Source organism: Mauremys reevesii, linkage group 1, assembly GCF_016161935.1.
Source record: "Mauremys reevesii isolate NIE-2019 linkage group 1, ASM1616193v1, whole genome shotgun sequence".
Classification (NCBI taxonomy): domain Eukaryota; kingdom Metazoa; phylum Chordata; order Testudines; family Geoemydidae; genus Mauremys; species Mauremys reevesii.
The window spans coordinates 3,681,367-3,695,022 of NC_052623.1; the positions used below are offsets into that span (position 1 = coordinate 3,681,367).

Below are 13,656 nucleotides of genomic sequence, written 5' to 3' on the forward strand. Positions count from 1 at the left end.
TGGTCAACTCCCTACAGCATGCACTCCCTAACCTGGCTTTCATTGCATTAAGGAACAACGATGGATAACCAGTACCCAAAGTCATGTTTCCTGCTATTGCCTATTAAGCTTTACCTCACCACAACATGTAGGAATGATTGACACATGCCATAAAATATGGAATTGGCATTACTAGGGTCAGTTGTTCATAATTTATTTCTATGAATAATGAAAATGTCTTTTGTCAGTGTGTGAAGAGTGACCAATCTGCTTCACCAACAAGAACAGTCTACAGTATGCATGTAGTGTCTCAAATTCACATTGTCTCTCCATCCAGGCATTTGTACTGCAACCATCACCCTTGACCTTGGGCACATACAGGAAGTCAAGAGAACATACAGTGCATGCAGGAAACACCGTTCTACCTCAGAGTTGGAGACCTTCACTCGTATTCCATGTCAAACTCCAACACAACCGACTTCACCAACCCCTCCACCTTCATCCTGCAGGGTATTCCTGGCCTGGAGGCAGCCCATGTATGGATCTCCATCCCCTTCTGGGCCATGTTCATCATAGCCATCTTGGGGAACTTTGCCATCCTGTTAATTGTGAAGATGGAGCCGAGCCTCCATGGGCCCATGTACTATTTCCTCTGCATGCTGGCCATCGCAGACCTGGTCCTGTCTACATCCATCCTACCCAAAATGCTGGCAATCTTCTGGTTCAATTCCAGGGAGATCGATTTCAGTGCCTGCCTCACCCAGATGTACTTCGTTCACTGCTTCTCATTGATGGAGTCCGGGATCATTGTGGCCATGGGTTTTGATCGCTATGTGGCCATCTGCCATCCCCTGAGACATTCCACCATCCTGACAATCCCCGTGGTGGCCAAGATGGGGCTGGCCGTGGTGCTGCGCAGTAGCATGCTCGTACTGCCCTATCCCTTCCTGGTAAGACAGTGGCGATATTGCAGCACCAACATCATCCCCGAGCCATTCTGCGCACACATGGCTGTGGTGAAGCTGGCCTGTGGCGACACCCAGGTCAGCAGTTACTATGGTCTCTTTGTGCTATTGTGTGTAATGGGTCTGGATGGGATTTTTATCACTGTGTCCTATATCCACATCCTCAGGGCCATCTTCAGCCTCCCCACAAAGGACACCCGGCTCAAGACTTTTGGAACCTGCATCTCCCACCTCTGTGTCACCTTAATCTTTTACATCCCGGGTCTCTTCTCCTCCCTCACGTACCGTTTTGGACAGAATGTGCCCCAGCATTTCCATGTTCTCATTGGCAACATGAACCTACTGGTGCCCCCCATGCTACACCCCATCATCTATGGGGTGAGGACCAAAGAGATCCGGGACAGGCTGCTCCGGTTCATTACTCATAAGGAATGATTTAGTTGGGGATTGGTCCTGCTTTGAGCAGGGACTTGGACTAGATACCCCCAGAGCTCCCTTCCAACCCTAATATTCTATGATTCTATGTTTCTAACTAAAGTTTTCTCTTGGTGCTCTGGTTCTGAGACTGAGCTCCGTGAAGCACTGGCTGGTTTCTCTTTTAATATTTGATTGCCCAGGTCCGGAAGCTGAACAGTGAATCTGAGTCTAACATACATTCTGTATGACACTTTTAGTCACTACATCTAGAAGCTCTGTAGCTAGGCTGCCAGGCAGCGCTATCCTCATGTCACGGACCGACTGAGCCACACAGAGGTTAAGTGATTTACCCAAGGCCACACAATGAGTTGGTGGCAGAGCTGAGAATAACAAACTAGGAGTCCTCAGCATCCCAGCATCTCTGCTCTGGCCATGACCTGGCACTGCTCCTCTCATACCAGTACCTCAACAGTAAGCATAAGTTCAGACACAAGGATGATACATACATATAAACAGGGCAATCATACTTAGCAAATCAGAGCTTTCCCATTGACACGTGAGAGGACATGTAATGTACAACATTTGTTGCAATTGTATAATCAGGGTAGCAAAAATAATAAAAATGGTCATATTCAATCATAGAGCATCACGCCATGTTCTCGTCCCACGATGGTGTTACAGCTGCCAGCCACCTAAGGAAGGGGCATTGCCCGGGTTCTAGCAGGGCAAGCAGCTGTGACACCAGAGGCACTGGAGGACGGGAAGAACAGGAAAAGCTTCTTTTGCTGCAGGGAGCCTGGTCCTTGTATGAAGATAGGAGGAAAGGGGGCTTTAAAGAGAGAAGTGGACATCTGGGTACTTGGCTGTTTTTTCCAAGTGTTGCCAGCTAGTCGCCCTGGTTTTAAACTACCTTAACTTGTGTTTGACTAAAGCATCTTCTAGAAAGGCGTCCAGGGCTAGATCCACAAAGGCACTTAGGGAAATACTGAATTTATGCACCACTGCATTTCTCAAACCCAGCTCATCTGCTGCCTGACCCTGCAGGAGCTTAACGCTCTTCTAATAGCCTGCACAAAGCAACCTGAGTGCTGATGCTGCTCCACAGCTAATGAGCTGCTCAGAGTCTTGGCTCAGAGCTCAGTTCTGTTGAAATTCCACGAGGTGTCTCCCCCACATTAAATCACTGAGAAAAAAACATCAGCACCACCCTGGTGGTCTAGTGGGTAGGATTTGGCACTTTCACTACTGTGGCTTGGGTTTGATTCCCAGTCAGGGAAAAGTAACTTCAAACCAAAATAGTTTCAGTTATTCTTCACTTGCAATGCTAAACAAATCCATTAATCACAGGCCTCATCTATTAGGGGTCTTCAGACACTCCAGTATGATCACCAGCACCATTCCTTACAGGGATGAACAGTTATGAAAACCAAGCCCCAGACACAGGTCAATATAGAATTCAGATTTCAAAAACAAATCACACTGTTGCCAATCCTTGAGAATTTCATATCTTAAAGGTTTATTTATAAAAAGAAGGAAAATAGATTAGAATTAAAACAGGATAAATGGAAACAAATACATACAACAATTGCAAAGTGCTTGTTTCAGGTTTGATGGGATTTCTGCTGATTTAAAACAATCAAGCTCTGGAGTACAAACACCCCAGCTTGGATGGGTCCTTCAGGCCTTTGTTCAGAGCGTCAGTTTGTAGTAAAGTTTCTCCAGAGGTCAGAAGCAGGATAGAAGACAAAATGGAGGGGTTTCAAGGGCCTTTTATATCCTCTGCCAGGTGGAAGGAAACCCCTTTGTTCTTACTGTGGAAAATCACAGCAGCAAGATGGAGTTTGGAGTCACATGGGCAAGTCACATGTCCATGCATGACTCAGTTTGCAGGTAGAGCAGCCATTGCTCACATGCTACCTTGAATGTTCCCAGGAAGGCTCCTCAGATGAGGATGGGAGTCTCCCAATGTCCAATATCAGTTAAGTGTTTCTTGACTGGGCACTTACCCAGAATAGTCCTTTCTCAAGAAGCTGACCAAATAAATGCTTCACTGAGGCTTCTCAGAATGAAACACATTGGGATACTAGTACATAGCCAGTATTCATAACTTCAGATACAAACATGATACACACTTACAGACAGCATAATCCTAACCAGCAAATTACAACCTTTCCACAGACACCTCCTTTGTACAAGCTTTGGGGTAACTATGGGATCTTGGTTGCAACAATGGTCTATACAGTCACAGTTCCTGTCAATGACGTCACACATGGGCCGTTTCTTCTGTGTGCGCGAAGGGCCTAGCACAATGGGTCCTGAACTGCAGTGGGAACTCTGGAGGCTTCCACACAAATAGTGACAATAAATAATAAACATGATAATACACACAAGCAAGGGCCTAACTGCCACCACCCTTCATTGCCTTTAGCTACAGATTAGGTCAATCCATGCTTGGCAGCTACAGAGTGTTAGTAATGTCCTCCTGTTCAGCTCAGAGAGGAGAATTTGTTCAGTCTCATAACAGTGTTTAAAACCCAGGTGCTCCCCACAGGCATCTGTCTCCAGATCTATCTGTCTATTATCTACCCCTCCGTCCTGGTTATTGACAGGGTATCAGACCCTATGGAGATCTAGAACTAAGCCCTAGTTTTTCTTCCTAATCAACTATAATTTTTACATATATACAAATGCACAGAGCAGCAATTGCTCTCTGACTCAGCACAGAGCCCAAGAGTTCTCATCTCCCTTTGGGAAGGTCCCTTAATTACTGTTTACTCCTAAAGCTTGATAATTAGCACAGAAGCACAGACTGGCTGGTCTCCAGCCTGTTTGCATCCAGATGCTGCTTCTCCCCTAGAGGCTGAGTGAACCCCCCTGAGACTGCGCAGAGCTATATTATAAACTGTGCTCACCCCTGTGTCGGCTCTTGGTGTGCAATGCTGCTGCAGATGCTGGGCTGACAGAGGTGTGAGACATGGCTACCTGATAGGGATTTCCAGGGAGGACACTTCCATCTCAGGATTCACAGGTACCATCTCTTGCTGAGGAGCTCACCTCCTTGACAAACTTAGTGCAACGTGGGCATGATGGGATAGACAGTAAGTTTGAGGTATTTTCTGCCCTGCATAGCCATTAAACATCCCAGGGCCCCTGCCACAGTGGATGAGTTTGCTCCAGTATTTTCTGTGCACACCTGTCTGCCCCAGCTGATGGCTTCCTACCCAAGGTGAATGCATGTTTCCCAGTGGCCTAGTGGATCCTCCAAGAGAAAGGTATTAGTAGATGAAAAATACAAAGGATGAATTTTGGAGCCCTGGCCCATAGTTTGCTGAGGCTCCACTGAGGCAAAACTCCTCTTGGAACAAGAAGTGAGTAAAGACTTTAAGAGCCAGCTGTGTGTTAATGTATGGAGACTGTTACCTCCTCCTCTTGCATTTCAGGGCTCTGGCTATTTGAGGGTGGGTTAGGTACCACTTAATTTATTTATTTTTTTAATTTTATTTAATAATTAATTTAATTTTTAATTAATAATTAATTAATATTAATAATAATTAATAATAATATAATATGTGCTGATCAGAAGATAAATCAGATAAGAGAAGATAAAGTTGAATCAATAGACACAGAACAATTTTAATACATTAAGATACAAGGGAATTACACTTTTAAACAAGAGAAGTTCAAACAAGAATTTAAAAACAAACAAACAAGAAGTAAATGTAAAATGTGTAAATTAAAATATGAAGTTAAAAAAAACAAAATATATCACAGTTCTTAGAGATTATATATGATATTAATGTTCTCTGCACACTGCAATGCACTCTGCAGCACTCACACCTCTTCAGGACAGGAAGAAGTATAGTTATAAAAGAAGTTATAAAGAAATAAAACTTGAATAGCACCCTTGCCTTAGGGTGAAGGAGAAATTAAGATATATAATTATACATTAGTTCATACTTACACAGAACAAGACGACTTATCAGTAGTTGACAGCTTTTGTGTAGGCAGGGGGTGAGGATGAAGAAGAGAGAAGAATATAGATCGCCTACTAATGGTGGATTATATCACACACCTTTAGGAAAATCCTCCTTCCCTCCTATATCCAAATTTGTCTTTCCCAAAGAAGGTCCAGTGGAGGTGCTTTTACCTGCCTTCATAGGCTGACCTTTGAAATGACAACGTATCTTGTTATAAACTTATTATATTTTAAACTTGTTATTTTACTACTTTTGCACCTACTCTAGTGAAAGGTTAACTAGGTGAAGAAGTTCAGAAAGTCAGAAGACAATTTGTTTTTTTGTATTATATCACTTTTTAGTAAGGGTCTTAAAGGTAGCTTTCAGGTCACATTCAGGGAAATAGAGAGGGATGTCTGGCCCAGAAGCTTCTAGGTATCATTACAGCTTATTGCAAATTCTATTAATCTATACAGCCTACACACTTTTATCAAAAAGACATTTTATACAGACCAACAGATTAATCCTCAGGGCTACAGGCTGATAATGTCCAATAATGTCTGTGGCAAGGAGTTACACAGGCCAATTGTGGATTATGTAAACAATTTCCTTTCATCAGTGTCACATGTGCAGACTTTAAAGGGAATTGAATTGTCACAGCAAATAGAAATGCCTGGTCTGCTTTCTTCAGCAATAGATTCATGGAGTTTAAGGTGAGAAGGGACCATTAGATCATCCAGTCTGACCTCCTATATAATACAGGCCATTAACTTTCTCCCAGTTACCTCTATATTAAGCCTCTTGACTTGTTTGTCACGAGTCCACAGTAGGATTTTACATTGTAGAATCATAGAGCCCCAGAGTCAGAAGGGACCAAATGATTAGCTAGTCTGACCCCTTGCCAAGAAACAGGATGTGTTCGGTCTAAACCTTCCCCAAGGCAGATGGCTGTCCAGGAAGTTTTTTCCTGAGATTTCATCTAAATCTGCTCTGCTGTAATTTAAACCCATTGCCTCTCGTCCTACCCTTTCTGGCAAGAGAGAACAACTCTCTACCACCTTTTTTATGGCAGCCTTTGAAGTATTTGACGACCATTATCATGTCCCTCCTTAATCTCCACTTTTCCAAACTAAACATATCTGGTCCCTTCAGCTTTCGCATATGGGTCATACACCATGCCTTGGAACATCTTTGTCAATTGCCACTGGATCCAGTTTCCCTACATCTTTCCTATACATTGACCTAGCTATTACTACACTGAAGCGCTATGGCAGTGTTGCTGTGGCATGTTATGTGTTGAGAAGCCCTCAAGTAGATCTTCCAGGAAAGCATCCTGTCCTGCTCTGTAGACATGTGGAATTGGAGAATCCACCAATTCCCCTTGCAGTTTGTTCCAATGGTTAAATCATCCTGAATGCTAAACATTGGTCTTTATTTCTAGCTGAATTACGTCTAGTGTTTAGCTTCCACCCACTGGGCTTTGTTCTGCCTTTCTCCTCCTGATTTAAGAGCCCATTATTACTATTTAAGACAAATACGTGCATTTCTTTCAGTCTCTCTCTCACTGTCCGGCATTTTCTCTAGCCTCCAAAAATTTGGGTGGCTCTTCCCTGCACCTTCCCTGCACCTTCTCCAATTTTTCTGCATCCCTTTTGAAATCTAGCCCCCAGGACTGCTCATCATTGGTTTCACCAATGCCAGGTGCAGAGGTAAAATCTTTCCCCGGCTCCAACTCACCACTCAGCTCTTTTTGCATCCAAGGACTGTGTCAGCCCTTTTGGCCACAGCTTCGCACTAGTAGCTCACAATGAGCTGGCCATCCACAGTGACCCCTAAATCCCTGCGTTCGATAGTAACCACTCAGCCCATCTTTGGGATGTCCACCAATTTTATCTGCAGTAATTTTCTATTTGCTCCTATATCATTAATGAAAATATTGAATAGCCTCAGGCCTAGAAAGGAACCATGCAGAGCCCCACCAAAACCAACCCCATCGACTGACAATGGCCCATTGACAACTGCTTGCTGAGATCTGTCTGCTAGCCAGTTTTTACTCAATTTTACCTCCGCTCCACTGATATTGTACAGTCTTCATTTTTTTATCTGAATATTTTCCCCTACTAATTGGAATGCCTTAGAGAAATCTCAGTCTATTGCATCTACACAGTTCCCTTGATCAACCAAATGTGTATTGTCATTAAAGGAAGAATTAAGGTTTATTTTACAAGACCTGTTGTTGACTGGCATTAATTAAATTCCTAAAGTTTTTTTAAACTAACCCCATACCAGCTTTTCCATTGTTTCTTATCCTTCTTAAATCTTTTTTTAACTTTCTCTTCATTTTTTCATACTTTACGTTTAACACAGAATTTTTATGATTTGCTTTTTTTAAAAATTGTGAATGAGAGGTGTTGCTGATTGGTCAGTTTGTAACTCTGGTGTTTGTAACTCTATGGTTCTATTGGAAATGTTGTTTAACACCCTCCTTGACTGCTCTTGGACAGGAAAGTGTTTCATCCTCTTGTGATATGAGCACCTCATTCTGTTTCTTTCCAAATGCAGAACAAAACTATTCCATGAACACATTTACCTTTTCTGAAACATGTCCTAAACCTTTTCCAGAATTTCTTTTGTTCTTTAATAACCTCCTTTTGATTACCCTTACCATGGATTTTCCCCTGATGTTTTTAACATCATGTATCAGTTTGTATTTGCTATTTATTTTCCCTTTTCACCATTTGTTTAATATTTTTTTCACCCTAAATGCTACCTTCGCTTTGTCAATGAACCAGATTTTTGTCCAAAGTTGTCCACTTTCTTGATTGTGGAATCTTGGATTTTTAACTATCTAATAAACTCTTTTTAAAGAACTCTTAGCTTTCATTCCCATTTTTGTCTCTCAAGTCTTTCCTCCCAATCAGCTTTGCTGATAATTTACCTCAGCTTTGGCGAATTAGTTGAAGCACTAAGTGTCTATAGATGTTACTGGTGGGAACTGTTCTCTCTCGATTTGAATGTGATCAGTTCCATTCTTTATTTTTCTCTCCTTTCTCATATGCCCCCTTCTTTGTCTCTTCTCAAAACTAAACAGGCCCAGACTTTCAGTCTGTCCTCATATGGAAGCCTTGCCCATTTTCACAACCTGTCTCAGAAATCCTCTTTTGATCTCTACATCCTTTATGGAGACTGGGTGACAAAAACTGTGTGCGTGTCCAGAGCAGGTTATTCCCCATCCCTTTCATTAGGTAGCTGAACATTGTCTTTCTTTAAGCCACCCATGTGAACGAGCAAGTGTCAAGGCTGATTCCCCACGCTGGCACGTTGAGTGCGGAAGGTGGGAGTCTGCAAAAGACCTTAAAAATACCTGGCCACTCCACGCTTGTATTAAACTCCCAAGGTTACAGATCCCCCTGGCCCTGGTAGTAGTGCTGCCACCAACCAAGTGAAAAAAATGCCTCTTAAAATCCAGGAAAACTCACCTGGGATCTTTTCCCTGAAGTCCCTTGGCTTTTCCAGCCCTCTCCCAGGGAAGCCAAGGAAAAAAACAAACAAAAGAAAACGCAGCTGTTGTACCAGCTGATCTCCGAACCCTTGATTCACTTAACTATGTCTATAGTGTGTGGATAGACCTCTTGTTTTTAAAACTCAAAAATCAAATCATGTTCCTAAAAAGATGATTTTCTTAAAAAAATAAAGAAAACACATCTAGAAAATCAGGGTGTTGCAAGATATTAAAAGAGAAACTGAAATAATTAACACCCAATAATGTCTTCCTTGGGGTCCAGTTCCAAATGAGCAATTTTTAGGTATAAATGCTGATGGTTTTTCAGATCTGGCCCAATCTTTACAGCACACCTGCTGCTCTCTGTCTCTCCAGCCGAGAGAAAACAACAACCCTCACAAAGACAGGAAGTTTTTTCTCAATTTTCAAAGTTTCTAGTCTTCTCATTGGCTCTTTTGGCCAGGTGCCAACTCACTTCCTCTTACCTAAGCATTTCGTCTGGGTGAAGGGAAGACGTCTTCACCCTTTACAGGCAAGGCAAGTACAGAACAGCTCCGAAGAAGGATTTTCATGGCTAACTGACTGGCTGGGTGTTCATAAAAGGGGTTCTACCCCCATCATTTACCACAGTAGGTGTTTCCACTGAGTTGCTATCAATGATGCCCAGGTCTTTTCCTTGGGGTGCGTCTAGCTGGGATTTTCCCCCCGGAGCATGACTTGGCAAAAGTATTTTTTGTTTATTTGTCTGTTTCCCCACCTCCCTTCTCAGGTTTTGAACAACGGGGTGAATGGGGAACTCCCTACAGCATGGACTCCCTAGCCTGTCTTTCGTTGTATTAAGGAATTATGATGGATAACCAGTACCCAACGTCATGTTTCCTGCTATTTCCTATTAAGCTTTACCACACCACGACATGTAGGAATTATTGACACATACCAAAAAATATGGAATTGGTATTAGTAGGGTCAGTTGTTCATAATTCATTTCTATAAATAATGAAAATGTCTTTTTTTCAGTGTGTGAAGAATCACAGAATCATAGTATATCAGTGTTGGAAGGGACTTCAGGAGGTCATCTAGTCCAACCACCTGCTCAAGGCAGGACCAATTCCCAACTAAATCATCCCAGCCAGGGCTTTGTCAAGCCTGACCTTAAAAACCTCTAAGGAAGGGTAATCAGATTCAAAGAACGCAAAGGAACCCCCTCTAGCCTTAGTTTCAAAGTTACAACAAATCAGGGATAAACCTCCCTCTAGCAAAGGGAAAATTCACAAGTTGAGAAAACAAAGATAAACTAACAGGCCTTGCATAAGAACATAAGAACAGCCATACCGGGTCAGACCAAATGTCCATCCAGCCCAGTATCTGTCTACCGACAGTGGCCAATGCCAGATGCCCCAGAGGGAGTGAACCTAACAGGCAATGATCAAGTGATCTCTATCCTGCCATCCATCTCCATCCTCTGACGAACAGAGGCTAGGGACACCATTCTTTCCCATCCTGGCTAATAGCCATTTATGGACTTAGCCACCATGAATTTATCCAGTCCCCTTTTAAACATTGTTATAGTCCTAGCCTTCACAACCTCCTCAGGTAGGAGTTCCACAAGTTGACTGTGTGCTGCGTGAAGAAGAACTTCCTTTTATTTGTTTTAAACCTGCTGCCTATTAATTTCATTTGGTGACCCCATAGTTCTTGTATTATGGGAATAAGTAAATAACTTTTCCTTAGCCACTTTCTCAACATCACTCATGATTATATATACCTCTATCATATCCCCCCTTAGTATTCTCTTTTCCAAGCTGAAGAGTCCTAGCCTCTTATATCTTCCCTCGTATGGGACCCTCTGCAACCCCCTAATCATTTTAGTTGCCCTTTTCTGAACCTTTTCTAGTGCTACAATATATTTTTTGAGGTGAGGAGACCACATCTGTACACAGTATTTTAGATGTGGGCGTACCATGGACTTATATACGGGCAATACTATATTCTCAGTCTTATTCTCTATCCCCTTTTTAATGATTCCTAACATTCTGTTTGCTTTTTTGACCGCCTCTGCACACTGCGTGGACATCTTCAGAGAACTATCCACGATAACTCCAAGATCTTTTTCCTGACTCGTTGTAGCTAAATTAGCCCCCATCATATTGTATGTATAGTTGGGGTTATTTTTTTCTAATGTGTATTACTTTACATTTAGCCACATTAAATTTCATTTGCCATTTTGTTGCCCAATCACTTAGTTTTGTGAGATCTTTTTGAAGTTCTTAACAATCTGTCTGGCTGTTACTTACAAATTTGAAATATGAGAGACTTGCTCAGAAAGATTTGGAGAGCCTGGATTGATGTCCACTCCCCCTTAGTCCCAAGAGCGAACAACCCCCAAAACAAAGAGCACAAACAAAGCCTCCCTGCCGCCACAAGATTTGAAAATATCTTGTCCCCTTATTGGTCCTTTGGGTCAGGTGTCAGCCAGGTTACCTGAGCTTCTTAGCCCTTTACTGCTAAAGGATTTTGGTGTCTCTGGCCAGGAGGGATTTTATAGTATTGTACTCAGGAGGGTTGTTATCCTTCCCTTTATAGTTATGACAGAAGGAGATTCTACCACCGCCCTAGGTAACCCATTCCAGTGCTTCATCACCGTCCTAGTGAAAAAGTTTTTCCTAACATCCAACCTAAACCTCTCACACTGCCATTTGAGACGATTGCTCCTTCTTCTGTCATCGGGTATCACTGAGAACAGTCTAGATCCATCCTCTTTGTAACCGCTTTCAGGTAGTTGAAAGCAGCAACCAAATCCCCCCTCACTCTTCTCTTCCGCAGACTAAATAATCCCAGTTGCCTCAGCATCTCCCCATAAGTCATGTGCTCCAGTCCCCTATCTGCTTCTCCAATCTGCTTCACCAATGAGAACAGACTCCTATAGTGTATGCAGTGTCTCATATTCACATTGTCTCTCCATGCAGGCATTTGTACTGCGACCATCACCCTTGACTCTGGGAACATACAGGAAGTCAGGAGAACGCACGGTACATGCAAGAGACACCGTTCTGCCTCAGAGTTGGACACATTCACTCCTTCTCCATGTCAAATTCCAACACAACCGACTTCACCAACCCCTCCATCTTCATCCTGCTAGGTATTCCTGGCCTGGAGACAGCCCATGTCTGGATCTCCATCCCCTTCTGCACCATGTATGCAATAGCCATCTTGGGGAATTTCACCATCCTGATCATTGTAAAGAGGGATTCAAGCCTCCACGGGCCCATGTACTATTTCCTCTGCATGCTGGCCGTCACTGACCTGGTCCTGTCTACATCCGTCCTGCCCAAAATGCTGGCAATCTTCTGGTTCAATTCCCAGGAGATTGATTTCATTGCCTGCCTCACCCAGCTATACTTCATTCACTGCTTCTCGGGGATGGAGTCTGGGATCTTTGTGGCCATGGGTTTCGATCGCTATGTGGCCATCTGCCATCCTCTGAGACATTCCACCATCCTGACAAACCCAGTGGTGGCCAAGATGGGGCTGGCCGTGGTGCTGCGCAGTAGCATGCTCGTACTGCCCTATCCCTTCCTGGTAAGACAGTGGCGATACTGCAGAACCAACATCATCCCCGAGCCATTCTGCGCACACATATCCGTAGTGAAGCTGGCCTGTGGCGACACCCAGGTCAGCAGTTACTATGGTCTCTTTGTGCTATTGTGTGTAATGGGTCTGGATGGGATTTTTATTGCCATGTCCTATACCCAGATCCTCAGGGCCATCTTCAGCCTCCCCACAAAGGACGCTCGGCTCAAGACTTTTGGAACCTGCGTCTCCCACCTCTGTGTCACCTTAATCTTTTACATCCCGGGTCTCTTCTCCTCCCTCACGTACCGTTTTGGACAGAATGTGCCCCTGCATTTCCATGTTCTTATTGGCAACATGAACCTACTGGTGCCCCCCATGATAAACCCCATCATCTATGGGGTGAGGACCAAACAGATCCGGGACAGGCTGCTCCGGTTCATTACTCATAAGGGATGATTAGTTGGGGATTGGTCCTGCTTTGAGCAGGGGGTTGGACTAGATACCTCCTGAGGTCCCTTCCAACCCTGAGATTCTATGATTCCAACTAGTTTTTCTCCTGGTGCTCTGGTTCTGAGACTGAGCTCCGTGAAGCACTGGCTGGTGACATGGTGCTGGGCCCTCTTCCTTCAATCACTTACTGGTCAGTGAAAGAGACATTAAATCCTTTCCTGACCTTACTGTGCTGAGTCAGCATGACAAACTGGGGAATCAGTCTGTATAGAACTTATTAATTCTTAGCAGTTAGAAAGGTAGCAACAAATTGGACCCTGAGACCCTGCCCCCTGCCCTACCTATTCCCCAAAGCCCTACTCCTACCCCACCTGCCCGAGGTCCTGACTTCTCTATTCCCCTCCCTCCCTCCCTAAATCTTCTCCACCTCTGTCCCTGCCTCAGCTGGGCTCCCTCTACTCTGGGGCTGGGCTGGGAGCTGCTGAAGCCTGACAAGGGCCCTGCCTGTTGGTATGATGTGGCCCCAGCTGAGCAGGGGCAGGCGTGGGTTAGTGACCCCAAAGCTCCCCCCTGCCCTGCAGGAACCAGGCACAGTCCGATCCCCTTCTTGGCTGGACTTTCTATTTCAAATCCAGGTACCTGACAACCCTGCATGGCACCCAGAGAAAGAAGCCAAAAAACAGAGCATCTGGATAAAACCTCTGGGGAAACCGTATTACCTCACCTTTTGTTATAGGAACCATGTGTATTGTTATGTCTTTAGGATTTCCTGTACTCTTCACTCCCACATCTTGTACTAAGGGACAGCGGGCTG

At 43.9% G+C, this 13,656-nt stretch overlaps 2 protein-coding genes across 2 annotated transcripts; both read left to right on the forward strand.

The window, feature by feature from the left end:
• Positions 1-434: 434 nt before the first annotated feature.
• On the forward strand, positions 435-1,379 carry LOC120381597 (olfactory receptor 52M1-like). The gene has a single exon (XM_039499752.1). The coding sequence runs from the start codon at positions 435-437 to the stop codon at positions 1,377-1,379; it is 945 nt and encodes a 314-aa protein (XP_039355686.1).
• A 10,524-nt stretch (positions 1,380-11,903) lies between these two features.
• LOC120399842 (olfactory receptor 52R1-like) lies at positions 11,904-12,848 on the forward strand. The gene has a single exon (XM_039528457.1). It carries the CDS (start codon positions 11,904-11,906, stop codon positions 12,846-12,848), a length of 945 nt encoding a protein of 314 aa, XP_039384391.1.
• The last annotated feature ends 808 nt before the right edge of the window (positions 12,849-13,656 follow it).

Bases quoted from the DNA above. Each gene is read 5' to 3' on its own strand.
- LOC120381597 (XM_039499752.1), top strand. From the start codon at position 435: ATGTCAAACTCCAACACAACCGACTTCACCAACCCCTCCACCTTCATC.
- LOC120399842 (XM_039528457.1), top strand. From the start codon at position 11,904: ATGTCAAATTCCAACACAACCGACTTCACCAACCCCTCCATCTTCATC.